The 27,113-nt window shown below is 38.9% G+C and overlaps 1 protein-coding gene across 1 annotated transcript in view; it reads left to right on the forward strand.

Moving 5' to 3' along the window:
* LOC125227814 (fibroblast growth factor receptor 4-like) overlaps positions 1-27,113 on the forward strand; it is a 52,777-nt gene that overhangs the window by 19,538 nt on the left and 6,126 nt on the right. Inside the window, exons 2-6 of the mRNA XM_048132203.1 lie at positions 14,017-14,104; positions 18,032-18,240; positions 21,340-21,550; positions 23,706-23,833; positions 25,592-25,783. Coding sequence (XP_047988160.1) covers positions 14,047-14,104; positions 18,032-18,240; positions 21,340-21,550; positions 23,706-23,833; positions 25,592-25,783 — 798 coding nt within the window. The 5' untranslated portion in view covers positions 14,017-14,046. The remainder of the gene's footprint in view (positions 1-14,016; positions 14,105-18,031; positions 18,241-21,339; positions 21,551-23,705; positions 23,834-25,591; positions 25,784-27,113) is intronic.

Raw genomic sequence — 27,113 nt, forward strand, 5'->3', positions numbered from 1 at the left:
CTCACAAAAGTTTGTTTCTCTGAGAGTCGCAGTTCTAACCTGGATCCCACTGGTCCGGGAAAGACAAGTGGGTATGTCCGACTCCCATGGACTCCCTTGGGGTGTTCCGACGCTCGTCTTGGGCGGGGTTTCGGGAACACGGTTGTAGACCACCGTTGCCCCGCCAGCGTTGCCCTTGCGGGCCCGGCTCTTGTGGCTGGTCATGCAGCCTACTCCGCTGAAGGTAAGTACCCTTAAAACGCTTGAGGGCCTTCCAGCACAGAAACTCTTCAGGCGGGTGATGTAGCTCCCGGTCCATCACCCGCAAGTTTCGGTTAGGGCGGCATCAGTCTCTCTGCGAAGACTCTTCGCCGCCTGCCTGGCCTTCTGCGGCGCTGAGCTCGCGCACTTTTTCGGTGGCCTCCTTTTGCGTCATGACAACGACGCTAAAGGTGGTCACTGCCTCCCACTCCTCTTCACTGCTAAGCATATGGCATATTAGCGCCGGCAGTGAGAGATCACCCCTATAACCGTGAACAGGGCAGCGCGAGGCTCATCCCAAGCAGGGCACTCTTCGCGCGTGTGTTGGGCCGTGTCCACTGCTCTTCGATCACAATGGTGACACGCTGTAGTAGGCTCCCTTCCCACCCTCTCACACAGGTACCAGCCGAAGCAGCCGTGCCCCGTCAGGAGCTGTGTGAGATGGAAAGAAGGTGCGCCGTACTTACGTTCCACCCATTCTTTTAGAACGGGCCGAACAGCGGCCGCTTCTTTCTGGTTCCCGGCTAGCTCCCGGGATCTCCAAACGCTCGAAGAGCACTTCTCGTGCTTCTTCTCTCCACTTTTGGATTTCTTGAGGGGCAGGCCAGTTCTCTTCCCTCCTTGCTGCCGTCACCCGCCAATAGACCGCGGTTTGAACCTTGGCTTCAAGGTCCCACGGCGGGCTTCCGGCTAGTAGGCTAGCTGCCGCGTACGAATTGTCGCGGTACGCTCGAGCCACCCTGAGAACTATAGCTCGTTGAGGACGACGCAGAAGGGCCTCACTTTTAGATCTCAGGGTGTCCGCCCATATTGGCGCCCCGTAGAGGGCCATTGAACGTACCACGCTCATATAGAGTCGTCTACATGCTCCTCCTGGCCCGTCCAGATTTGGGAGAATACGCCCAAGCGCGCCGGCAGCAGCCAGCAATTTTGGGGCCAGACGCTTGAAGTGTTCCTCGAACCTACCGTCGAGAACGAGTCCCAGGTACTTCATCGTCGACCCGATGGCTATGGAAGTTCCCCCACTGTAATTTGGGCTCCCTCCGGAGGTTTATTTCGAGGCCCGTGGAAGACCGGAACCTCGGATTTGTGCAGTGCGACTTCCAGACCTAGCGCCCGAATCCTATGCACTACGTGTGCTACCCCAGCTGTGGCTACATAGGCGGCCTCCCTGTAGGTTCTGCCACGGGCCGACACGAGAGTGTCATCAGCATAGCAGGAGATGCTGACCCCCCGCAGAGTGGCCCCGCGTAAGACCCAATCGTATCCAATGTTCCACAGGAGCGGCCCCAACACCGAGCCCTGTGGAACACCGCACGCCATTTTCCGTCTTCCCCAGCCATCTTTAGTTGGGAATACCACAAGCCACCCGGCAAAGTATTCCGCACATTGTGATATTTGAGTGCCGCCTTTATTGTCTCCCAGGGTAAGGTATTGAATGCATTCCCTCCCACCCTGGGAGATCTCCTCTTCTGCGAAGTCCCTTACGTGGGCAATTGCGTCTAGTGTCGAACGCTGCGGACGGAAGCCATATTGGCAATCGCTCAGACCCGGCTGCATGCTCTTAACGAGACGGGCGGCGACTATACTTTCGAAGACCTTGCTCGTCTCGTCAAGCAGCACTATGGGGCGATATGCTGACGGCTGATCAGGTGGGCGCCCATTCTTCCGAAGGAGCACCAACTTGCCTGTTTTCCACCTATCGGGAAAACGCCCCTGGGTTAGGCACGCAGTGAAAAGGTTTCTGACTCTTTCCTCCATCTCGCTGAGCGCGACTACCAGGGCTCGCCCAGGTATGCCGTCTGGCTCGGGTGCTGTCTTTTTGGAGCGGAGTTTCAAGACAGCAACACTCAGTTCGACCTCCGTGACTGGCGGTACCTCTCTAACCACGTCATGTGGTATGGCACAACCAGATGCCATAGCTGGTGGCACAAAGCCGCCCCTTTCTAGGAAAAGAGCACTGACAACTCGTTCCAAAAGATCTGGCTCGAGACTGCTGGTCAGTGGGGGGGGGGAGGGCCGGAGCTTTTGCCTTACGCTCCGATACGATCTGCCCCATGGATCCCTGTTGAGCGCTTCCCTGGCCTCTTTGGCCTGCGCGATAGCATTATGCAGCGTTTTACGAGCGGCCCTGTACAATTCGTAAAAAGCATCTTCCTCTTCTTGAACTCGGATGCGCCTTCTTCTACTTCTTGTGTATTGACGGCGCGCAGCCACGCAAGCGTTTCGCAATTGATTCTGGCAGTGAATTCTAGCAATGAGTTCTGGTACTCCACTCCACTAGTACACCCGTCGTTTCGTCGAAAGAAGTTTTGCTCTAGGCATCGCTGCGTCGCAGATGCGAATCAGCGCAGCTCCGAGTTGTTCCACCTCATGCTCAACCCTAACGACCACTGAACCATTACTTTGCCCCCAAGACTCAACGATGGCCGCCTCCTTGGGCACAGTTCTAACCTTTTTTTTTTTTGACCCAGGGGAATCCGTTATGGATCCCACTGGCCCGGGAGAAGCCAGTGGGTATGTCCGACTCGCACGGACTAAACCCCCTGGGGCGTTCCGCCGCTCGCTCTTTGGACGGGGTTTCGGGCACTCGGTTGCAGGCCTCCGATACCCCGTCAGCGTTGCCCTTGCGGGCCCTTCTCGAAGACTGCTTAGGCAGCTTACTCCGCTGAAGGCCCTCGGAACACGGGAGGGCCTTCCAGCTCGGAACCTCGTTTAGGTGGGTGATGGGACTCCCGATCCATCACCCGCAGGTTCTATGGGCGCCAGAAGAGTTCCGGCGCCCGGCGGTGGACATGGTCTTTGGTTCCACCGCTAACCTAGTCGGCCGCAAAGGATAGGGAGAACGGCGCACCGTAATACCGGCACTCCTCTTCCCTTGCGGCCCCACCAATGCCGCTACAGCGGAGCGGCCCCGCCAAGGTCGCAGGGGGTAGGGAGAGTGGCGCACCGCTATAACATCACGCCTCTCCTCCTGCGATCCCACCTCGGCTACCGTGGGAGGGCACAGAGCGGCATCCCATACTGCCGGATCTTCCCTCCCACGGCAGTCCTCCCAAATGCGTCTCAAGTGGGCTTTACAAGCCCATTTGGAGCATCCTCCTCGGGCCAGCTCGCCCAGCAACAAGCCGGCCCTGGGTACCTCTTAAGCTTCGCCGTGGGTGACCAGTCCACGGTTACTAAGCCCCCCCACCACGGCAAGGTGGGCACCCCCGGGAGGGGGGGGGGGCACAGTTCTAACCTAACCTAACCCACTTTTCTCACAAAAGTTTTTTTCCGTGAGGGTCGCAGTTCTAACCTAACCTAACCCAATTTTCTAGCAAAAGTTTGTTTTCGTGACGGTGACAGTTCTGTTCCTTAGAAATAATGCAATGAATTAAGATATTGTAGCTATAATAATTATTAAATTAGCTGAACATGAATACTTAAAAAATAAGAAAAAAGGATGTATGCTCTTCGAATTGAATAATTTGCTATGAAGACGGGTAAATTGCTGCGCAATTAGTATTTTTGATAAGATTGTTGTATTTTTGTTCCTAAAGGAATTTAATTGTCTTGCATCAGAGGAAAAAAGTAATGTCGTGCTGATGTGTATTTTGGAATAATCTGCATTACTAGTTTTGTTAATCATTTAGTATATTTGCAGTGAAGTAATTAATTTGATGTACAGAAGTATATTATTGATGACGATAAATTGATAGGCGATTATTTTTTTGCTGTGCGCTTAATAATATCCCTTATTAAATTAAAACGGGACTTAATCGCGTAAAACTTACGTTCATATTTAACCCGACGTTTCGGACATGACATTACAGTGACAGTGACTGATGACAATCAAGTGCGGGTAGTTCAAAAAACTCGTACAGCTAGAAGATGTTGATACAACTCCCAGCCAGTAGCGGCTTGCCCTAAAGTGCGCTCGTGCGGTGCACTCCCAAAAATAATCATAATTAAACTATAGTAATACATCAATTGTGGTACCTCAAATTAATGTATTATACTATATAAAAACTATCGCAAAAAAGTCCAATCAAACAATTACTTATATTTCTTAAAGGTTCATTATACAGTCTATATTAATCCGCCAATTCCCTTCCTATACAATTTCATACGCACCGCGCTCAACGGAGCGCTTTGAATTGCGCTCCTATGGAGAAATATTCAGTACATTCTCTAATACGAAATTCAGTAAGAGCGAAAGAGAAGTTTAGTCATAGCTCCGCGCGTGAGACAGAAGATTATGTATGAAATATTAGGTAAATCTGGAGCGCCGCTCCTAGGGACGTTTGACCACAGAGCTATATCAAGATAGAAAGAAAAAGTATCATATTTAGTACCGCGAACGGCAGTCTGCTCGACGATTGGATGTCAAAATTAGTTTTCCATTGCGGTTTTAATTTGACGAGCTCGATTTGGCGTGCGTTCAAAACAAACGAGCTATAAATATGAAATAAATGCTACAATAATGTGTATGTAATGATTGTAATGAAAATAAATTGATTTGTTCTTAGAGTACGAGCGATGTAAAAATAAGCCATGAATTCAAACTGTCGAGTCAATTCACAATTGTGGTATCAAGTATTTATCTATTTATTCAACAGATTAAAAAGTATGCAACACAAATTAAATTACAAATACATTCATGCAAAAATCTTAAACTAACTTATATTATAAATATTCTAAACTACATTAATAATTAAATAGGATAATCCAATCATAATAAGAACACCAATAAATGCGAAATGTTACACGATCGGTCTCCCTGTCAACCGCCAAGCTTTTTCTTTCTATCTCGATATAGGTCTGTGGGTTTGCCCTTGATTACCGTCTCGGTTGCATCGCGCAGGCGCGAAATGCGTCGCGGTAGTCGGGTAGCGATAGCTTTTGAGGTTTCGATAATATTCACGTTGCTTCTTTTTTGCATATAGTTTTTAGACTATTGATCAAATATAAAAATAATATTTTGGGTCGTCCTAGGTACCTGCTTAGCTCGAAATTTAGGTGTTTCTATTTTTAAGCAGTGTTCAGTCAAAGAAATATTCGAGAAGAAATTATTTGTATCTATATAAAAACAACGTGGTTGCCGTTGTACATATGCATTTTGGGTCATTTTCATCCATGGGTTTAATGATATTTTAAAAATGTCTAATATTGGCCCTAAAACACCTAACAAAATATTAGAGTTGGTAAGTGAAGTCTTATACCATTCAGGACATTATTATATATATATTTTCTTAAAGTGTGTCACATTTTATCCATTGCTTATATATAAAAAAAAAATTTTTTTAATAAAAACCCTGTCAAAGCCTGAAAAAAATTTCATGTTAATAAGTTGACGTCTATATTATTATAAAATGATATCAAGTCATCATTTTTAATTTGGGTCACTTTCATCCATGGGTTTTCAATATTTGGCAGAATAAAACGCAACGCAATAGAGTAGTATTTTAAATTTTTGCGCTGTGTGGCGCGCAACCGATAGCCAATCAGGTTGGCGCATGCCGCTGGCGCGACGCCGCGCTGTGACACGAGGCGTAGGTACCTACTTCTCGTGCGCAGTCATACATAATTTAAGATTGCCAGAGGGTCGGGCTTTGGCGGGATTCTCCCGATTTTTTTGTAAGTCTTCCCAATTAAAACTTATACATAGTAGGTAACCTTAAGAACTTTATTACATTAGTAACGAAAACAGACCAATTATAAATGTCGAAAACACGTAAAGGTCTACTATCTAAAATAAACGAAGTAAACTAGCTGTTATCGTAAATTTTTATTATGGTGCATTAGGGTAATTCCGAATGACAAAAATGCTCTGGTAATTCCGAAGAGGGAATCTTGGTATGATGGAAATAATGGTGATTTTTATGTGACTTTCGTAATTAGATGACTTTCGGAATTACCCTAATGCACTATTATTTTACATTTCCCTACGAAATCCTCGAAACTCCAGAACCTTTTGTCCCGATATTGAAGTACCTAATTCGATCCGGCGCTCCTATTCATACACCGTGATTATATTATTGTAACTATTGATTTCAGTTTTTAGTTCCACAATACAGGGTGTAATTTTTATGACGGGAAATATTTATGGATGCAAATGGATACAAAATCCAAAAACAATAAATTGTAACTTGAATATTATTTCCTATATTTTCCTTAATTTTCATTTATAATGGACACGAAGCGCACGGCGGCATAATATATCTGTACACCTTATAAAACAAAGTCCCCCGCCGCGTGTGTCTCTGTGCGCGCGCGTGTGTGCAAACACAGGTGGTGAGACTGCGGTAGCCATTATTGTAATTATTCTCATTATATGGCATTAGTATCCTTTTTACAGATTTTCGACATTACCTCAATTGGTTTCGAATTTAACCCTACCTTAGAAAAATGGTAATCAAAATACGTATGTATTTTTTTTACTTACATTTATCTATCCATACTAATATTATAAATGCGAAAGTATGTCTGTTTGTTTCTCCGTCTTTCACGGAAAAACGGAGCGACGAATTGACGTGATTTTTAAAGTGGAGATAGTTGAAAGGATGGAGAGTGACATAGGCTACTTTTTGTCTCTTTCTAACGCGAGCGACGCCGCGTGCAAAAGCTAGTGTAATATAAAGCTGCAACACGACTGACATTTTTCAAAAAACAGCCAGAAGGAGGTTCCGCCGGTGGCAGTGTTTGGTGTGGCCGTATAGAGGTTTGTCCTGCAACCCTGTAAAAATCCGACCGTCGGTCTACCTGTTCCAGGTAAAAAAATGTTGGACGGCCTGACCAAACGGCGGGAAATAGCCAAGGGGTGTTCGACCAAATGTCATAGAGGACCCTGGGTTGTTTTTGACGCTGCCATTTTTTTTTTCAAAATGACCGTCTTTTTTAGACGATTTTTCAAGTTTGTCGTAGAGCACTCTAATTTTGGTCGTAGAATCTCCAAGCAGCCTTGATTAGAATGAAATAAAAAAAAATTGAAAAATGCGACAAATGTGAGAAAACTGGCTACTTTTGTTTTGTATGGCAACTTTTAAATCGTAAGAGATAGCCGGGGGTGCTCGACCAAATGTCATACAGATCTCGGAGTAGAAAAAAGTTGTATTAAAAAAAATTCAAAATGGCCGACTTTTTTTTAAATTTCAAAATGGTCCTAGCGCGCTGAGATTTGGCACACGAGTGGACGGCCGATGGATTAGTATTCAAAAAGAATATTATTGAAAAATTTCAAATGGCGGCCTTTGTGGGCAAATTGAAATTTGTATGGAAGATTTTTTTAATAACCATATCTCCGTAACGGTAGGAAAAAGGTCAAAAAAGCTTGAACTACACAATTTCAAAATGACCGACTTTGATTTTGGGAAATTTGACTTTGTCCCCTCTCGCCGCCGTTTTTGACTTTTCCAAAAAAAAATTCTCATTCCTATTTTTGGCCCCCGTTTTTACCACGTGCCAAATTTTACCGCGCTCGGACCGAAGATAAAAAAAAATAATTCAAAGTCGGCCATTTTGAAATTTTGTAAATTCCATTCGATGGACCTAAGATAACTGTACAACATTAGTTCAAGCACTTTAACCTTTTTCCTACCGTTACGGAGCTATGGCGATTAAAAAAAACCTCCATACAAATTTCAATTGGCGTTCAAAGGCAGCCATTTTGAATTTTTAGAAATTTTCTTTTTGTATACTAATCTTGGGGCGGCTATCCACCCGTGTTGCGACGTACAGACTTGCAATTTTGAGTTTTAAGTATGTTATTATAGCTTACTAGACGACGAAAATTTCTGCGTTCCGGTCTTATCCAGAGGTTCTCAAATAGGGGCCTGAAAATGCGGCGAAATGGTTCCAGTAAAGGATGGTACGGCAGTGTTGGCTTCGTGCTCGACTTGGCGGGGGTACTGCCGTGCCCCCAGATTAAATTATAAGATAGTTAAGTTTAATGAAAAGGTTTATCTATTTGTATTCTTTTGCAGCAGCGTCTCAGCGAATCACAATGAGTTGTCTTGCCTTCGGCCGACCAATCGTATTAGTCTTTCGTATCTAAGTAATATTTAACGAGAGCTGTGATAGGCCTGTTTAAAATTATGGATATATATTAAAATCATAGTTCAAAACGATGGTTTTTGCCATACCTTTAACAGGCTTTAACACTGGCGTGTTTATTTTTGATAGGGGATGATTTTATTATTTCATAGTATAATTCCTCAATAAGGAAATGATGTATCTATTATTTTCGAAATACCTACAGTATCAACCATTTCAAAAGCTTTAACTGTTGTTTTGTGAAAACTTTTTATATAGTACTTTGGAGACTAGTTTCGAAGTCGTGACAGTTTTCAGACGTCCGTGACTGGCATCGCCTCGGCCATTTTGTACAACCGCGTTAAGAGCAAACGTCACCCAGCGTAAAAATCAACAAAACAAATCATGCAGTGATATCATAAAGAGATACCCAAAAACGCTGGCTACGCTAACAGGACTCAGGGTTCAGCATGAGCTAAAGCTTAGGTACTACTTTCCCAAGCGCTTATCATGATGAGTCGTACCAAAACAGCGTGTCTTTATATAATCTCTATATTGTACCAAACCTGAGTTCTACTAGGTACAGCCGAGCCAGTGTCAGCTCAGTGTCAGCTCTATCTTGGATACTGCTCACCCACGAACTCACCGTGACGATTTCTTTAATTACGATGATAATTTGTTTGTTATTTTTCGAAATACATTAACTTTAATGACAATTGGCGTTCATTAATTTTTAATGGTTAATGACAATTAACCTTTTGACTGTGTAATTTTTGTTAATTACCGTTCGGCCGATACTCCTAGGCATTTCTTGCAGCCAATCAATAAATAATATCCTAAAACATCTGGACGACCGAGCTTCGCTCGGTTCTATTTTATTATATCACGTCTTTAGAAAAAAAAACTTATAAATACAAGAACAAAAAAAAACAAAACAAAAAATTAAAACTTAATTTCTGGCCGGGATTCGAAACCCTGACACCTGCAATCTGTCTGCGAACATTAGACCGACCTCGTACGACTGAGCTAAGCGCAGCCGATGTGCGCGGGGCGAAATTAACGACCATATTTAACGTTTACTAACGCGAAAGAAAAACTCATTAAAACTCCATAATTCGCCGTTTTCCGGGACCTAAGGCTACGCTAGATCGATTTTCCAACCCCGAGAACCCCTACATAACAAATTTCAGCGAATCTAATCTTCGGGTGGCCGTCCACCCGTGTGACAAATCTCAGCGCGCTAGGACTATTTTGAAATTTTTCAAAAAAAAAGTCAGCCATATTGATTTTTTTAATGAAACTTTTTTCTACTTAAAACCCTGTATGACATTTGGTCGAGCAGCCCCGGCTATCTCTTACCGTTTAAAAGTTGCCATACAAAACAAAAGTGGCCAGTTTTCTCACATTTGTAGTATTTTTCAATTTCTTTTATTTCATTCCATCCAATCAAGGCCTCTTGGCGATTCTACAACAAAAATTTGAGCACTCTACGACAAACTTGAAAAATCTTCAAAAAAAAGTCGGCCATTTTGAAAAAAAAAATGGCGGCGTCAAAAACTGCCCAGGGTCCTCTATGACATTTTGGTCGAGCACCCCCCGGCTATCTCCTGCCGTTTGGCCAGACCGTTCAACATTTTTTTACCCGGAACCGGTAGACCGACGGTCGGATTTTTCCGGGGTCGCAAGATCAACCTCTATACTACCACAGCCACACCAAATACTGCCACCTGCAAAATCTCCTGGCTATTTTTGGAAAAATGTCAGTCGGGTTGCAGCTTTATATTATATAGAAAAATAGAATAGAATATAGAATTGATAAATAAATGAATATACAAGAATTGCTCATTTAAAAGTATATGATATTCTTAAAGAAAATATATAAGTTATATTTAACCAAATTAACATGCAAAGAATTAAGTTATTTTATTTCATCTTTGTTTAAACGACAGGTAGGATAGGATAAGATTGGCTTAATAGTAATTTGAGGAGAGATTTCGTTTAATTTTTATCTAAAAAACCGGCCAAGAGCGTGTCGGGCCACGCTCAGTGTAGGGTTCCGTAGTTTTTCGTATTTTTCTCAAAAACTACTGAACCTATCAAGTTCAAAACAATTTTCCTAGAAAGTCTTTATAAAATTTTTTTTTCATATTTTTTAAACATATGGTTCAAAAGTTAGAGGGGGGGGGGACGCACTTTTTTTCCTTTAGGAGCGATTATTTCCGAAAATATTAATATTATCAAAAAACGATCTTAGTAAACCCTTATTCATTTTTAAATACCTATCCAACAATATATCACACGTTGGGGTTGGAATGAAAAAAAATATCAGCCCCCACTTTACATGTAGGGGGTACCCTAACAAAACATTTTTTTCCATTTTTTATTTTTGCACTTTGTTGGCGTGATTGATATACATATTGGTACCAAATTTCAGCTTTCTAGTGCTTACGGTTACTGAGATTATCCGCGGACGGACGGACGGACGGACGGACGGACGGACGGACAGACAGACATGGCGAAACTATAAGGGTTCCTAGTTGACTACGGAACCCTAAAAACACTACGTGACGTCACGCGAGGCAAGTCCATTGGGCGTTTAGTGTTTTGTATTCGATATCAGTTATATGACTTCACCACGTTAAATATTGCCGGTTATAAAAAGTACATCCTGTATTTTGCTTTATAATCCTGTATTTTCTACATATAAATTCCTCACCATTTTACGATATAATATGATCTCGTACCAACGTCGATCCCCACATGTACTTCAAAATAAAATATGAATAATCGGCGGCGCGTGTGTTAGCTCATTGAATTATATATATTTTATGTATGTGGATTCATATTGAAAGATAAGCGCTCAGCTACCTGCATAGTGAGTGACACGCTTAAATATAAGTCTAAAGTACTTAGATGATAAATCGCATTATTTTATTTGGCAGTAGTAGTAGTAGATTCCACGATGTATACTAAATTTATTATTTATAAATTAAATTATTTACTGACGCATGTGGAAAATAGGTATATTAAGTTAAAATTGTTACTCTAGTAGTCTTATCAAATACAACCCTTTCAGGCTTAGCATTAAATAGCGTTTTGTACACAACGTGCGGTTTGTCGAATGTCGAGAGAGGTCATTGCCCTTCCCCGCTGCCGCGCCACGGCCGCGCGGTCGGTATCATAATACCTACACTACCCGCGTCACTGCGCTCGCTTGACTTGATCGAACGCAAATATTAATACCGTATTATTTTTCGAAGCATTCTATTAAACTTACCCAAATTCACGTATCTTATTTATCTTGTCTTTTTAGTTAATAAGATAAGAACTCTAGTAACTTTAATATTTTTTTGGAATGGTAAAAACCTATTTTTGCTAAATTATCGCAAATTTTATCAAGCACTGGAGTAGGAAAACACAATTTCAGTTTATTGATATATTTAAAGGAGGCAATGCGACGTTTCTTATTTTTTTTAACATGAATATTTTTTTGTGTCTGTTTCGCTAGGTATGACAAATTGTCATATAGCACTCGAGTAAATTGACCCAAACTACGTATACACGCTAAAAATATCATTCTAAATGCAATACAGTTACATTTTTTCTCTCGAATATTTTTTTTACCACATTAGGTCAAATTAAAAATTATAACCACAAATTACCAAATTACTAAAAAAGCACCCTAGGAATGTGACCCAAAACGAAATGTTAAATTTATATGTTATCAATGTATTTATAAACGAAAACAAAATCGACTTTAATATTTTTTTAACTTAGGGCCCAAAATATAGCCAGCGCCGCAGGACTACGGTCATCCGCGAGCCGCGTATTTCGCGCGCTATTTTGTTAATTGTTAGTAAACGTAGTAAACAATAGATAAACAAGTTTTATTTTAAGGCACGCGCGGGAATACAATTTTGCCTTATTTTGAAACCGTTTAAATTGTTTTTATTGCAAGTGTGTGAGAATGGATGGATACAATGTGACATTTATAAAATAGCGTGAAAAAACTTTTGCAACGCGATTAGAATTAAAAGCTAAAGGACCACCGCGGCCCGACCTTAAACTTACGCAAATATATTTTTCAAAAACCAAAATTTTACACGTGTTTTTAAAACGGAACAGTATGAAAAAACACCGTGGTTATGTGGATGTGAAAAAAGTGACAAACTGTTTTGCTTTCCATGTTTTTTATTTGGAGCGGGCGCGGACGGCGGAGGTGGTGAGTCTGCATGGACCTATACCGGCGTCAGTGACTTATCACATCTTTCGATGAAAATAAAAAAAAAAACATTCACAATCCCGCATTAATTTACTGAATGAACTGCAGTTTTCGTCTATTCATTTTTATGTTTTACTGTTATTAACCCTGAAGCTGGGCAGCTATATAAACTAAATAAAGAATATTTTTCACTGAAATTTAAACTTATAGTTCAGGCATTTGTTGGAAAATTGAAGGAAAGAAAAAAAATGCATCTCTGAGCCAATTTAATATGATTTAAATTTAATCACATTGAGTAAGTACAAACAGGAACACTAGACTTTATGCCGTTGTAATAGGAATTACAAATACACAGTTAATGTAGGCTATATACATGTAGGACCTTGGTCCTTACGATGATTATTTGGGTGAACACTCCCAGCCAGTCTACCCGTGACCACGGACGTAATGTCATGTCCGAAACGTCGGGTTAAATATAAACGTAAGTTTTACGCAATTAAGTCCCGTTTTAATTTAATAATATGAGTGAAGATCGTGTTGGTTTAAATCAATATACTTGACACTGACTTTAATGTTAAGATTAAAGTCCTATCTCTAGTCACGTTATTTTATTTTTTACTGCAAAAGAATCTTAACATCTGCCTCAAACACATGCTTAAGTTTGATCAAGAAAGAAAACTCACTAGTCCGAGCGGTGAAGCGAAACAAGTGAAGAAACTTTAGAACTTCCAAGTTTGCTCAGGAGTCTTAAAAGTTTAACAGGAATGAGAGGCTGCGGCGAAATAAATAACTTTGTCGATAACACATTGGATGCCATTGTAATACAAGTTTGTACATAAAAAAGTACCTGTCGTAGTTAGATTGAGTGCCAATAGCTACGACCAATATTGGTTTTATTTTTAGGGTTTCTTATAATATCTACCAATTTTTTAGCTATTGTTAAGCTTAAATACGTTATCTGTCTATCCATATTTCATAAATTATGTCTATTATTTGCACGTAAATAAGGTCTATTATTTGCTATTACGGACTTATTATCGTTATCCACTCAATTGCTCTAAATTTTTTGTGGTTATAAGAACCTAACTAGGAACCACAATCACTTTTGTCTTGTCTCTTATATATCTACTTGTGAATTGTCATATTCCACAACATTTTTTATATTTCCCCAAAGTGAAATATTCACCGGATCTTTTATAGCACATTTCCTGTCGGATTGTGGGAAAATAATGGATATTATTTATGTCAATTTATTCAGTAGGTAACATGATATGTGTACACGGATCTAAAATTCAAGCATTACTTTATAAGGGTAAGGACTTTATAAAATCTCAAACCAATGAGCTTAAAATGTTCATGTAACCTTAACCCTTGTTAAAAGCATGAACTTTTTTGCGTCTGTGTAATACTCCGCCTCCTCATCACCGGCTGAGGCAAGGATGGCAGTAAAAATCTCGACCGCCTTGTTGACTTGTGGAAATTACTCCCCATTCATTTTTGCGCTACGTTTAAAAGGGTTGTTAAAAGAACGTTTGTTTCAGGATCAATGACCTTGCTCCGAGACACCGACGATGGCGCGTAGCACGGCTGTCTACCTCTTTACAGTCCATTTTCTCTCGTACATTATAGGTGAGTGTCTTGACAGGTTGTTGAGTGTTTGCAAGCGCCAACCTATTGTGAGCTTTACGGCGCTTGATTGCACGCACTTGACCTGAATTGTTGCCGGTATGTAAAAGGGTGGTGTAAATGGAATACAATTGATGGAATTCAAATTGGTGGATGGAATTCAATAACATTTTTGTCGTTTAAGTGAATTTTGCAATAGAATTCCATGAACACAATGTATATTTAAAATTTTATGCATACATATTATTTTGAAGCATTTATTGAGTAAGGACGTGTTTTGACATTACATTAGGCAAAATACATAATAAAAATGTAAATATCAAATGATCTCCAGCCCAATGATTAAAAGTGGGCAAAGCTAAAATAATCCATAATAAAGAGATTAAGATCAGTCAGACATAAACAGAATTATGGTCCTACGGAGCATGAGGTTTATTACGTCGGGCATAAAATTTTGCAAAACGCGTAGGTTGACATAAAACGGTGTTGTAAAGCGGTCCGTCCACAGGACAAAGCGAGGATCATAATTTAAATTTTAACACTTAATCAAGCTTTGGCTGACAATCAAGATTTACGTCTCTACTGGGAGCGTTTCATTTTCCGCTCCATTTCTTCGAGCTGCTCTTTAGGCAGATAACGCGATTAATTTTTAATCTGATCGCTCTCCATCATTAATTTCCCACTCTGTGCTGACGCGCAGGACGATTGTAGACAAATTTAATTGATGGATATTTCACTGGAACTAGTGGCGTACTATAACGAGGGGTTATAAAATAATACGATAGATGAGTTATTACGAGTACATAACAATGCTTACGTAGTCTTTTTTTCGTTTATTTGTTGAGAAATAATTGAATCATAGAACCCCGTTTGTTCGAATACCACTCTGACATCGATCGAACAGTAATAATTTTAATTGTTTTGAAATATTAACAGAATTTCGTTTTTTTTTTTTAATTTATTGTATAAGTTTAACTAAGTACCGGTTCGGTTCCCTAAAAACCGGTTCGGTATGGTAACGGAAAAGAGTACAAAATTATTTACAAGCAAGCATGAACTTCAGGGCTGTAAGGTGATAAAGTCTCAATAAGCAAGTTTTACAACAATGCCGATGAATTCTTGAACTATTGTGTAATATTGTGAACAATGTGTACTAAAACTTTGCTTGAACAATCTGTAGGTGCAAAGTACTTACCAAGTTGAATGCAATTTGAATAAATTTCTTGGGAAGTCGATTTTATTTAAAACTAGTTTTCAATTGTATTGAAATGCAAAAATGGGGCTTTTGATACAACTTAAGTCTTCAAAGCTATGGGGCTTTTACTTACCTACAACTTAAGTCTTCATCAGCTTTGTAATACCTATTTACTTACTTGACCCATCGTTATCAATATTATTTATTATTCTTATGTTTGATATATCTATAAACTTGCAGTTGTGTTTATGATACTAACGAATGTGGACACAATTTTATTTGGTATGAAACTGGGAATGCTTAAGAAGCGGGCCAGCGTAGGCCAATTCCTTATTATTTTTTAAACAAAATGACCAACCTAACGTAAAAAAATTAAAATCAAAAACTTAGCATAAAAAAGTTTTACGGTTAAAAGTCTGTTTTACTTGTGCCTGTCGTGACCGCTAATCTCTCATACTTATTAACACTTTCGCTACCAAGAACCTAACTGTCGGGTACACCGCTCAAAAAGCATAGCATTACATGGGTTTACGGTATAGCGAAAATGTCGTACTTGTGCCTGTAGAGCCCGGTTTCGAAAGTGTTAACTTGAAAATGGAGACTTAGGCTTGGTGAAACACGTCGAGCAAGTGACTAAATCAGTGTGGGTCTCGACCAAAATTTTTTTTTCTTTTATAATTTCTCTTAAAATCGACACTTCAAATCGACTCATAACATATCATTGTCGCTGAGAAGCAGAAGGAGACATCTTAAAACATGTTATTGACGAGAATTTAACATAAAAATACTTTCAACGATAACAAGAGCATGATGAGTTTATCTTTCTTGTTTAACAAGGTCCGTAGCCAAGAGTTTACATTCCAAAACACCACGTAGCTTATCGTAGTTATTTTTAACCGCCGCTCATATTTCAAGTAAGGGGGTTCTCAATTCGTTTGTATTATTTTATCTTTGTTATTCGATATCTCCGTCGTTACTGGACGGATTTTGAACATTTGGTGCAGTGGAACTGCTGATGATGATCAGATTGGAACTCCTCAACGACGCATAGCTCATGTTAGGAGATTTATTTTCTTCGTTATAATTGTTAAGTATTTTGAGTTTTTAAATCAAATTATCGATATCGGATTCATGAGGATTGAGGAAACTCTTCTAACCTTAACGGTATAGGTATAGGTACGTATATCCATCAAATAATCAAAGATTTACATTAAATGTTCGCAACATTCGCGTATTCAATTCACAAAACATTCGCAAGTACCTTTCACCAGAACCCCAAAAGCGACGGTTTTTTTCTTAAAAATTATTTTCCATCGTTCTTCTGTATTGATCAATAATTCATCAGTTTCGTTACGACGATCCAAAAGTTTCAAATTTTCTGCGATTGACCCTGATGCCACACCTCCAGTAGCATAATATGGTTCGGAGCGTTAATGTTGGTACGGGTACTCTTGACTTCGAGTCTTGATTAATAAAGTTATTGTTCTGTTTATAGCACACGCGGAATATTTACAATCACCCGAGATTTACGATTACGTTTACCTAAAGAACAAAGAGAGTTGTACGCAAGTAAATTTTGTTGCAAAGTTTTGTAAATGCCTCGCCAGTTTTGATCAAGTTGTCATGTAAATTCCTTGATTTGAAATGGTAATTTTATTACAATTAAAAATGGGATTCCAGATACAATTTGAAGGAGCGATCCCGAAATTGTAGATTTTGTTATTACGTAGGTAACTGGGCACAATAGAACTGGCTAATACCTAAATTAGTCGATTTATAAGTTAAGATTTTAGTTTTAGTTTTTAATTTTATTTAAGTACCTATTTTTATTGTTTTATTATGTATTGTTATAAAATAAATATATTGTAAGTATTTGTCAAGATATATAAAGATTACTATAATAACCTAAAACCACAAAATTTAAAATTTTGAAAAAACCCCCGACCGCGACATAGTGGACCGATTTTCATGAAACATGGCTAAGAACACTCCCGACTAACTCAGCTTTCAGACAAAAAAAAATCAAAATCGGTTCATCCGTTCGGGAACTACGATGCCACAGACAGACACACACACAGACAGACAAACAGACAGACAGACAGACAGACAGACAGACAGACAGACAGACAGACAGACAGACAGACAGACAGACAGACAGACAGACAGACAGACAGACAGACAGACAGACAGACAGACAGACAGACAGACGGACAGACGGATAGACGGACAGACACGTCAAACTTATAACACCCCTTCGTTTTTGCGTCGGGGGTTAAAAATTTGTCGATATAAATTATAGAAAAGAGGTACGATGTATTTCTTTAGGTGCTTAATCTTTCTAAAATCAAAAATCGATGTAGCTTTAAGAAAAAAGTTTACAATTGAATAACTTGATGACGAATGCTCTGAATAAACTCTTATTGTAGGTAGGTCATATTTGTTTTGGAGTGTCCAGCGTCCAATTTTAGTTAAGTTTTAAAGTTTAACATACCTAGTAAGGTACTCTTGCGTATCACTATCAAAGTCACTCTATTTTACAATAAATACATGTTTTCGCAAAAAGGACAGCTGCTAAGCTAATATGCTAATGAAGTTCTGACCATATTCGTATCCATAATAACATTAATAACTAGATAATTATACACGTTAAACTTCCGTGAGACATATTCAAATGATTAATTGAAATACGGTTGTACTCACGTTATTATATACGTTAACTAGATAATTGTTTTCAGTTTGCCGTCAAGACAGCAGCAACAATAAACCTCGCGACCAGAGCACAGTGTCGGAATCTTCCAGAAGGTTCCGAACAGAGTTCCTGGAAGACTGGCCGCAGGCCCCTGGCGCTCCATACTTCGATCCAAGTACACCGGACAACGTCACCGGCCTTGTGGGACATCCAGTCACACTTCTTTGTAAAGTGAAGAATCTGCAAAATCGAACGGTAATTATTACACCGCGTACCTCATATTTTTATGTGGTAACCTGTTCACCGTGTCGGGACTTGGGTGAATTGAAACAAAGTGAGTTTTGTCTATACTGGTAGCGAAGTATTAACGTTGGTCGCAAACAAGCTCTTAGTAAACTCCGCTCTGGCAACTTTACTCACCGGCAGGAACATAACACTATACGTAGGGTTTAGTGATTGTTTGGCTGCAAGGTGATACCCAGTTAGACCCTGTTCTAGACTTAGAATGACATCTGCTGTACTTCGCCCTACCACAAAGCGAGATGAGCCGCCCCATACATCTCTTTAGAAGGTAGTTAAAGGACTCGGGTCGACCAACATAAATTGTGCGGTATTTCAAATTGTTTAGAGGCGCGTATTGAAGGATCAGCGGACGATGTGATACGACTACACAGTATTACGTTTTTTATACCTTGACAGATATATCTCCAAATTAGCGTTGTTTCAACTCACCTCTGTTTCAAGACACTTTAGTCTCCCCTAAAGTTCAAAAGTCATTAAAGAAGATTTCTGTTACACAGGTTAAGTCTGACGGCTTACTTAGAGACTTAATTAACCGCTTGTCGTTCGGATCATCGGGAATTAAGTCAGTGCAGTTAATTACATATAAATACTTATGTATTTACACTATATACTACAACGGTAGGGTGACGGGTTAATTCCCGTGTGGTGACGGGTTAAGAATTTCACCACCCCCTTTCTTCCCGTGGGTGTCGTAGAAGGCGACTGTGGGATATGGGGTAAATTGTGGCGTAGGCGAGAGGCTGGCAACCTGTCACTGCAATGTCACAGTTTCGTTTTCTTTCAACCCCTTATTTGCCAAGAGTGGCACTGTAACTTTAGCAGTTTCATGTGCTCTGCCTACCCCTATATGGGAAAAAGGCGTGATTGTATGTATGTATGTACTACAACACAATACGGCGAAATTCAACTACATGTTATTATGATAAGACCTCCTCAATTCTTGTGTACATTTACAAAATTTATTCTGAACTTTTTATTGATTAACAAAAGGTAGGTAACAATTTTAAAAATAAAAGAAATGCTTCCAGGACTCAGGAGGTTGGCATTATGTTTTGTGGGGTTGATTTGTTTTACCCCTTTAGATTTTGTTACAATTATGAATACATTTAAATTAATTTTGAGATTAATATATTACTTACAGACCTAGGTTGAGCTCGTTTATCTATATTTATAACTTAGTTTGATTGACTCATTGACGAGGAAAAGCAAAGTTTCCTTAAAATTCATTTAACAAATGGTCTTTTTCGAACGTTTGTTTTACCAAACGGCTAAAAGGACATCTGAAAAATAGCCTACCCGTCAAATATATCACAACTTCCATTTTTCTGTGACAAAAATACCGGGCGCTCGGAAGTTTTAATTGCTCAAACTTTTTGCTTCAAATCCAAGTGTGAAAACGTTTGAAGCGAAACAGTTCAATCTCCGGTTCCGGCGGTTCCTAAGCACCAAAGTTATGCCGGAACATTTCAATCCAATATACTCAAAGATTCGATTTCATTAACTTCAATATAGTTAATCATGTCGGTAGGTACAAACAGTGCGACATGAAGAATTTAAAAATTTAATTAAATATTAATGTCATTTTTAATCACTTTCTATAAAAAAAAATATGATATTAAGGCATTTCCTTTCATACCTCATCTCTATTATTAAGAATAGTAATTTTTAAAGAAACCCGTGGAGCGACCTCCATTTGAAACTGCCAAAATTCAAAACATCGGCCGTAAAATATGCTATGCCTCAGCGAATTAAGGGAAAAGTTAAATTTGTTTTTATTAATTCCTATTTTGTTACCAAGATTTTGTTGAGAGATTTTAAATTAGGGTTCTCTAGTATCTTATTTTCTTAATTCAGAGGTTACCTTTTGTTACCAACATTTAGATACTTCATTTGAAATTGTGCTTATCTTTTATAATTATATAACATATGTCATACATCGTTTGAAAGCTGCATAAAATATGCTATACATGACAATTATAAAAATGTAACTAACCTGTGATTATCAATCCTAAAACAAACATTTCTTTTCGAATTTCATTTGTTTGTATTATTTTTCATTTGTTTATGTCACTCATTAAAACACTTTGCCTTTTTACACATAACTTGTTTACATATCTATTTCATATTTATTATTAAAGTATTTTGATTGTTATAAAATTCCGCGTCGATAGATACCATTTGTTTTCACCAAGACGCACTATGCACTACACAATAACTATTTATTTACGCAATGTTTTTGCTCGCTCAACGCGCCGCCATGCCGCCATTCAAGGTCACGTTTCGGAAATTTATTATTTTTGGTGCCTTGGATTCGAGTAAAATGCCGAATATCAGCGTTTTTATGTTGGTAGAACTGTCTAACGCTGATTTTTAATCCAATCAGGACTGACAACACAACCGAATCTGACAAAGAAGTCCACCAATAGCAACACTACTCTTATAGACACGGTGTGTCCATAGGGCGCTACCCGCCAAAAAAAGTTATGGACAGACAGTGTCTATAGGACGCTCCACGGGCTATTATTAAGGATAGTGATTTTTAAAGAAAATACCATCTTAGATAATTGTTATTTCGTGTTGCAATCTTGCACATAAATAATAACATCCTGGCACTTTTCACTATGTCTATAATGAGGAATTCCGGTAATCTTGTGAATCACAGGTGGATTTATTTTAAAATAATAAATAATAATAATAAATAAATATTGGGGACACCTTACACAGATCAACTTAGCTCCAAACTAAGCATAGCTTGTACTATGGGTGCTAAGCGACGATATACATACTTAAATAGATAAATACATACTTATATAAGTTATATACATAGGAAACATCCATGATAGGAACAAATATCTGTTGCTCATCACACAAATAAATGCCCTTACCGGGATTTGAACCCAGGACCGCAGCTTAGCAGGCAGGGTCACTATCGACTGAGCCAGACCGATCGTCACCAATATACCCTACTACTGTAGTAGAACCTGCAGCCTGCTATTATAATATAAAACCATTTTCTTTTGTGTATAATTTAAGATCCGCTTTTTGGTTAAGGTATCATGGGTGCGTCATCGTGACATCCACCTGCTGACGGTGGGTCGCTACACGTACACATCAGACCAGCGGTTCGAGGCGCAGCACAAGCCGCGCTCCGAGGAGTGGGCGCTGCGCATCCGCTCCCCGCAGCGGCGAGACTCCGGCCAGTATGAGTGCCAGATCTCCACCACGCCACCTATCGGCCATGCTGTCTTCCTTAATATCGTTGGTAATAATACAAGCTTTTCTTTTAGGGATGAGTGCTTTGGATCTTACCCGAACTGGTTCGTTTCCTGCAGGTGTTATAAGGCTAACTAACATGTCGAATTGCACGAAGGTCTTCCATAAGTGAGAGCGAGAAAGAAACATATTCTTGCCTACCTTGCTCTGCCTTGGCTTTGATGCAACGCGGTAGTCTATTAGGGCTATTTTTATATACATCTCGCCCGCTGGCTATCCAAGTATCCACACTTTCCCTACTATTATGAGAAATAAGAGTTCGTTTGGGTAGATGTGGCCAAATGTTAGTCAGTTTGAGTCATACAGTCTACAATTACATATTTTGCTCGTCTTGGAGACCACCGGTAGAATAAATCTATAAGTAATGAGTAATGAGTCATTACTTGTTGCCCTACAACCCCTAGATCTGTCTAGTCTCGAGGTTCGTGCTTGTTCATTCCAAGTTTTTTCCAATAGCGTTCGCTCTCTTAGACGAACTAATACCTATAGGTACAAGTACATATCATTTTGTCCCTATCACTAGCGTATTGTATGCTGCTGCACAGCATCTGCCGTATTTCCTTAATTGTACAACGGAGGTGGTCAATTTAATAAAGATATAATACCTACTATGATATTACACTGCAAGTACCCTATACAATGTCTTGAATGTCCCCCCGAAGCGATCTGCCTTTGTGCTAACCCATTGATTAAAACGACACTGTTCTGACCCTTACTACTCGCTCCAGGAAGCTTGCCAACCTTCTAATTGGAATCGTATCCGGCTTGAACCGGCACGGTCCAGTTAAGCCACGACTGCAGGAAGCTTGCCACTTGTTTATCTGTTTGGCTTACCCTGGATTAAGTTTCCGATGAAGTTATGGAGCGCTGCTTTGTTTAACAACGATATTGCATAAATATAAACAATGGTATATATTATGGTTTAATACGAATGCATATATTATATTATTATTAAGGAATAAGTAAAAGTTATTAAACTTTTACACTATGCTGGAACGTGCTATATGTCGTGTTTTTTGTACTTATTTTAAAATACTGAAGTAACTTAAAGAACAATCGGTGCTAATCATATTTAGTGAAAACCTTTATACTCTGAAAGAGTATAGATATACCTGCCTACACTATTTACTCGTATTTCATTATACTATTATTTACCAGCTAATGAAGTAAGTAGGTCATCATTCTCTTGCCCTTATCCTAGTCACCTACCAAGCCAATCATAGCTAATGAAGTATTAGGTATAGATATTTAATAATACACGAAATAAATAAGCTTAAATATTGAAACTCATTAGTCTCATTACATAAATTAGCCTGTAGAATCTTGGAATTATTATTAAAGATGGTAACTATTTGCACTAGGTACGTCTAACTATATTTACAGAATTTTAAATAATGTTGAAATATAAATTATATTGTTTTATTGTTGCTTAAAAGCTAATAGTAGGAAGGGGCATAAAATAATTAAATATATTATACTAAACGCCTTTTATTGTCATCTTACATACCAAGATTCGAGATAGGCGTATTATTTCATTATCACAGTCGCTCATACATCAAAAGGGAAAGCGAAGTGAAAAATTGAAGGGAAAGTAATTCCTTAATGCCTCGTAATGTACAGGAGGCAATGTTAAATGGGACGCTTCGCCCAGAGCCATATTGTTTGCTTCCACTCTGTCACCAACATCCGAGCCGTACCTTGTTTGCCCACATACTCATGTCAAAGAGCTAATCTTGGCGTGAATATTTACTTCCGTAGATTGGAGATTTTGTACATATCTTTTCGGTTCGACAGTGAATACGGTTATAAAATTATATGATCTGTCTATAGGTAGATTGAAAAGTACATTCAAAGGCGAGATTATTGCAGTTTTCGTTTCAGATGGACGACTGGACGTATGCATGTTTGCCATTGTCGTATAAAAAGATGTCCATCTTTAATGTACTTTACATAGTTGACATTTTACGAAAGTAAAGATTTTATACAAAATTATAATTTTGATGATTTGTAAATTATCAGTTAGGTACCTTAATAAATTGAATAGTCTAATAAACAACGTCGACGTAACTAATTCACTCTAAAATATCACCAGTTCTGTTGTCATTCTGTGTTGTCAATTATTTCAAAAAGTGTATTTTTTGCAGAACCAGAAACGGAGATTCTGGGTGGACCGGATTTATTTATCTACGCGGGCTCCACCATAAATCTGACGTGTATCGTCAAGCACACACCAGAGCCCCCGAACACGATTAATTGGACTCATAGAGGCAAGGTAAGACAGGTTAAGGACCGTGCTCCATCTTGGACTCCTGTCGCTTCGATTTCGTTTGATGGATGTAGGAAAGTGCGTATTCACGAGACAAGACTATGGTTTGAAGGTTAGGTATAAGTTTAGCATAGGAAAGTCTACCGTCTCCAATTCTCCCTTAAAGATAACTGGAAGAAATTTCAGAATGGTATAGTTCACCTTTGTACAAATTTTGTGGGTATTTTTTTCCTGTTTCATGTGTTTTTTTGTACAGTAAAGTCTACAAACTACTAAGTAATACTACTACTGGCCTAGGCATTAAATTGGTCGACTGAATATGCTGAATGTTTCAAACCATAACGCAGATACAGATACACGTTGTCAGCCAGCATGGGAGTGAAATAAATTGCACTGAACGGATCAATCGTTCCGAGAAATGCTGATGCGCTTATAAATAAATTGCACGTACATTTTATCTAGACGCATGAATGACGTTTGACGAAGACTTTCTGACGTTTTACACAGTTTCTGCACCATGTCTCTTGAGCTCTTGAGTATCTTCCCCTTATAAATGTTACATAATTGTTTGTTTGAACTCATATTTATATACTTAAAAGCTTTTGAACAATAATTACAGCGGTTTAAAAAAATGGTTCAATGTGATCACATTTTGATTAAGTAGGTTTTTAATTAATAAAAGTGTCATTTGGTGATGTGGACTGACTAATGCTATTTTACAACAAAAACATTTCATTGGCAAACTAGTTCTGGGAAACACATCAATTGACGTACCCTGGTGAACCATTGAACAATAAACTATGTGTCGACAAACTAAAACCAAAATACAGAAAGCGTAGATATCCCAGCGGTTCAATTTGGTTGTAAGCCGAGTAACCAAACGCATTCGACCATCATCACGCGCGGTGAGGACGTCATTATATATTCCACGCCGGCAATCCTATCCACAACCCACATCTACCGATATTGCACGAAGCGATGAATAGTTGAATTGTGGCTGAATATCGTGGATTCTTTATCGGAATGGTTTTACGGATGTTGATACTTCAAAAGTACTTATTCTAAGTAGTTTGATATTTTACTGTTGTTAAGACCGATAAAATTTTAACCTATAAACTAAATTGCTATTTTTCAAGTAAGCAGTGAACGAATTTTTACCATCCTATTGATGTCAACGAGAAAAGATGAAAAAGAAATCTGTATAACGAACCACAACATACATCGTGTTTTTATTGAATCCCGTTAACTTTAAGGCAAGGTTCTTTAGGTGAATAAAATTACAATAAATGTCTCTAAGAAACTAGTGTTTTTAACTCTTACTTCTTCTTCTTATCATGTCGAGGTTCCTTTCTTATACAGTAGATGCCCAATAGACAGCAGCATTAACTCTTACTGTTATCGAGTTATTCGAAAAAAAAATTTAATGGCTCAATTTTATTAGTGTAGTACGACCTTTATAACTTCTTAGTTTTATTTATTATGAAATGTGACGTCAATTACTTGACACTAACTAAAATGATATTCTTCAGGGTCTTCAGGTCTCTCACACCGACTAATTAATTTATTATGTATGAAAACGATGAAACAATTTTTATTTCGAATTTACCAAAAAGCGGTATATAGGGTCATTCCTGGTAATGAACATAACGACGTGTCGAATTTAACGAAAAACAAAATACACGGTGTATAAATTTCAATTTGTGTTATACTATATCAAAATTTAATAGTCTATTGCAAAGTTATAACAAGCAATGTTTTTGACAGACGATAAACTTCGACTCCACTCGAGGCGGCATATCGCTGGTAACCGAAAAGGGGACACACAGCAGCAGTAGGCTGCTAGTCCAGTCAGCCAGGACGTCGGACGCAGGCGCGTATCAGTGCGCGCCGGATAACGCGCTGACTGCTTCAGCTAGAGTTCATGTACTCACTGGTAAGTCAATTATTTTATTGAATGTAAGTAATAAAAATAGTGCAATACATAGCCTGCTTGAGTCCCGTCCTTTTAAGTACATCAATGGTCTATCGTGATTCTCTCTGTTCACATTTTATTTTGACATACAAGAATTCAGTTGAGTTAGCGAGGCCGTGTCATACATACATACGTACACATTGCCAAACTAGTCAATTTTGGAAGCTCAAACTCTCTACTTACAAAACCAAACCAAATCAATTTATTGACAACGAATATTGCCAAACAATTACCACGCAAAAAAACCCAGAATGCCACATCAACTAAGTATTATGATATTAGTACCTATGCCAATTCGCTTACGGCAACTTTATGTCCATTTCAGTCCGCATAAAGTTATGATATGAAGCAACTTCACGACGAACATTTTCAAAACTAGGCAATTTTCCTCGTGATCGAAATTAATTTATGGTTTATGAAGGGTCAATGACATATTTTATCATTAAATTTCATCCCTTCTTTCTATCATTTCAACCTTCTGATAAAACGTCTCATCCTATGTTCCATAGAAATGAAAATTTTAAATTACTTTCAGGCGATTTCATTAATATTACTTCTTATAGAACCGCTTTGATTGAAATCTCACCGGCTTAGAATGATTTCATAAAGAGAATTGGATTTTGTATTGGAAGTTATCGAAGTATTTATTAATAAAGATTTATGTTTTGTATGAAACGGTTCTAGGTATTTGAACTAACGCTTACGTTTCAACGGTTATTTAGAGCAAAATATAACTAACTAGCTTTTACCCGCGGCTTCGCCCGCGTAATAAAAGTATTCTTATTGAAACGTTTTTTTCATTTGGATCCGTAGGTTTTTTTGTAGGTACATCTGTACGCGATTATTTCGATTAAGGTAAAGCGGGGCAATTCTCGACTGGGGGGCCATTGTAACTGATCTATTTGCTGTACGGTCAGCCAAGAACCTTACACTGCTTTTTGGCTGACTGTACCTTACATTACTATTGTTTTAAAAGAAATTCTTGCAATGATTGTAGAATTGTTACACAGCGACCACAGCGTAGGTAGTAGGTACGAAAGTACGAATATGTATGTATTTTACCTATATAAATATTTATACTGGGGAAACTTCATACAACCCACATAGCCAGTATCTCGACGCTATGGTCGGTAGGGTAAAAAGTACTTCCTTGCATTATCGCTTACAATTTTTTCCATTTTGCTTATACTTATTGCAAATGTAAACATATAAAAGGCAAGCAAACAACGATCTTCTTACAGCACATTGAATATAATAGTTATCACGGATGCAGGATACTCGCCGATGCCTACTTACTAATCCCTTCCCGCTGAG

Source organism: Leguminivora glycinivorella, chromosome 1, assembly GCF_023078275.1.
Source record: "Leguminivora glycinivorella isolate SPB_JAAS2020 chromosome 1, LegGlyc_1.1, whole genome shotgun sequence".
Lineage (NCBI taxonomy): Eukaryota > Metazoa > Arthropoda > Insecta > Lepidoptera > Tortricidae > Leguminivora > Leguminivora glycinivorella.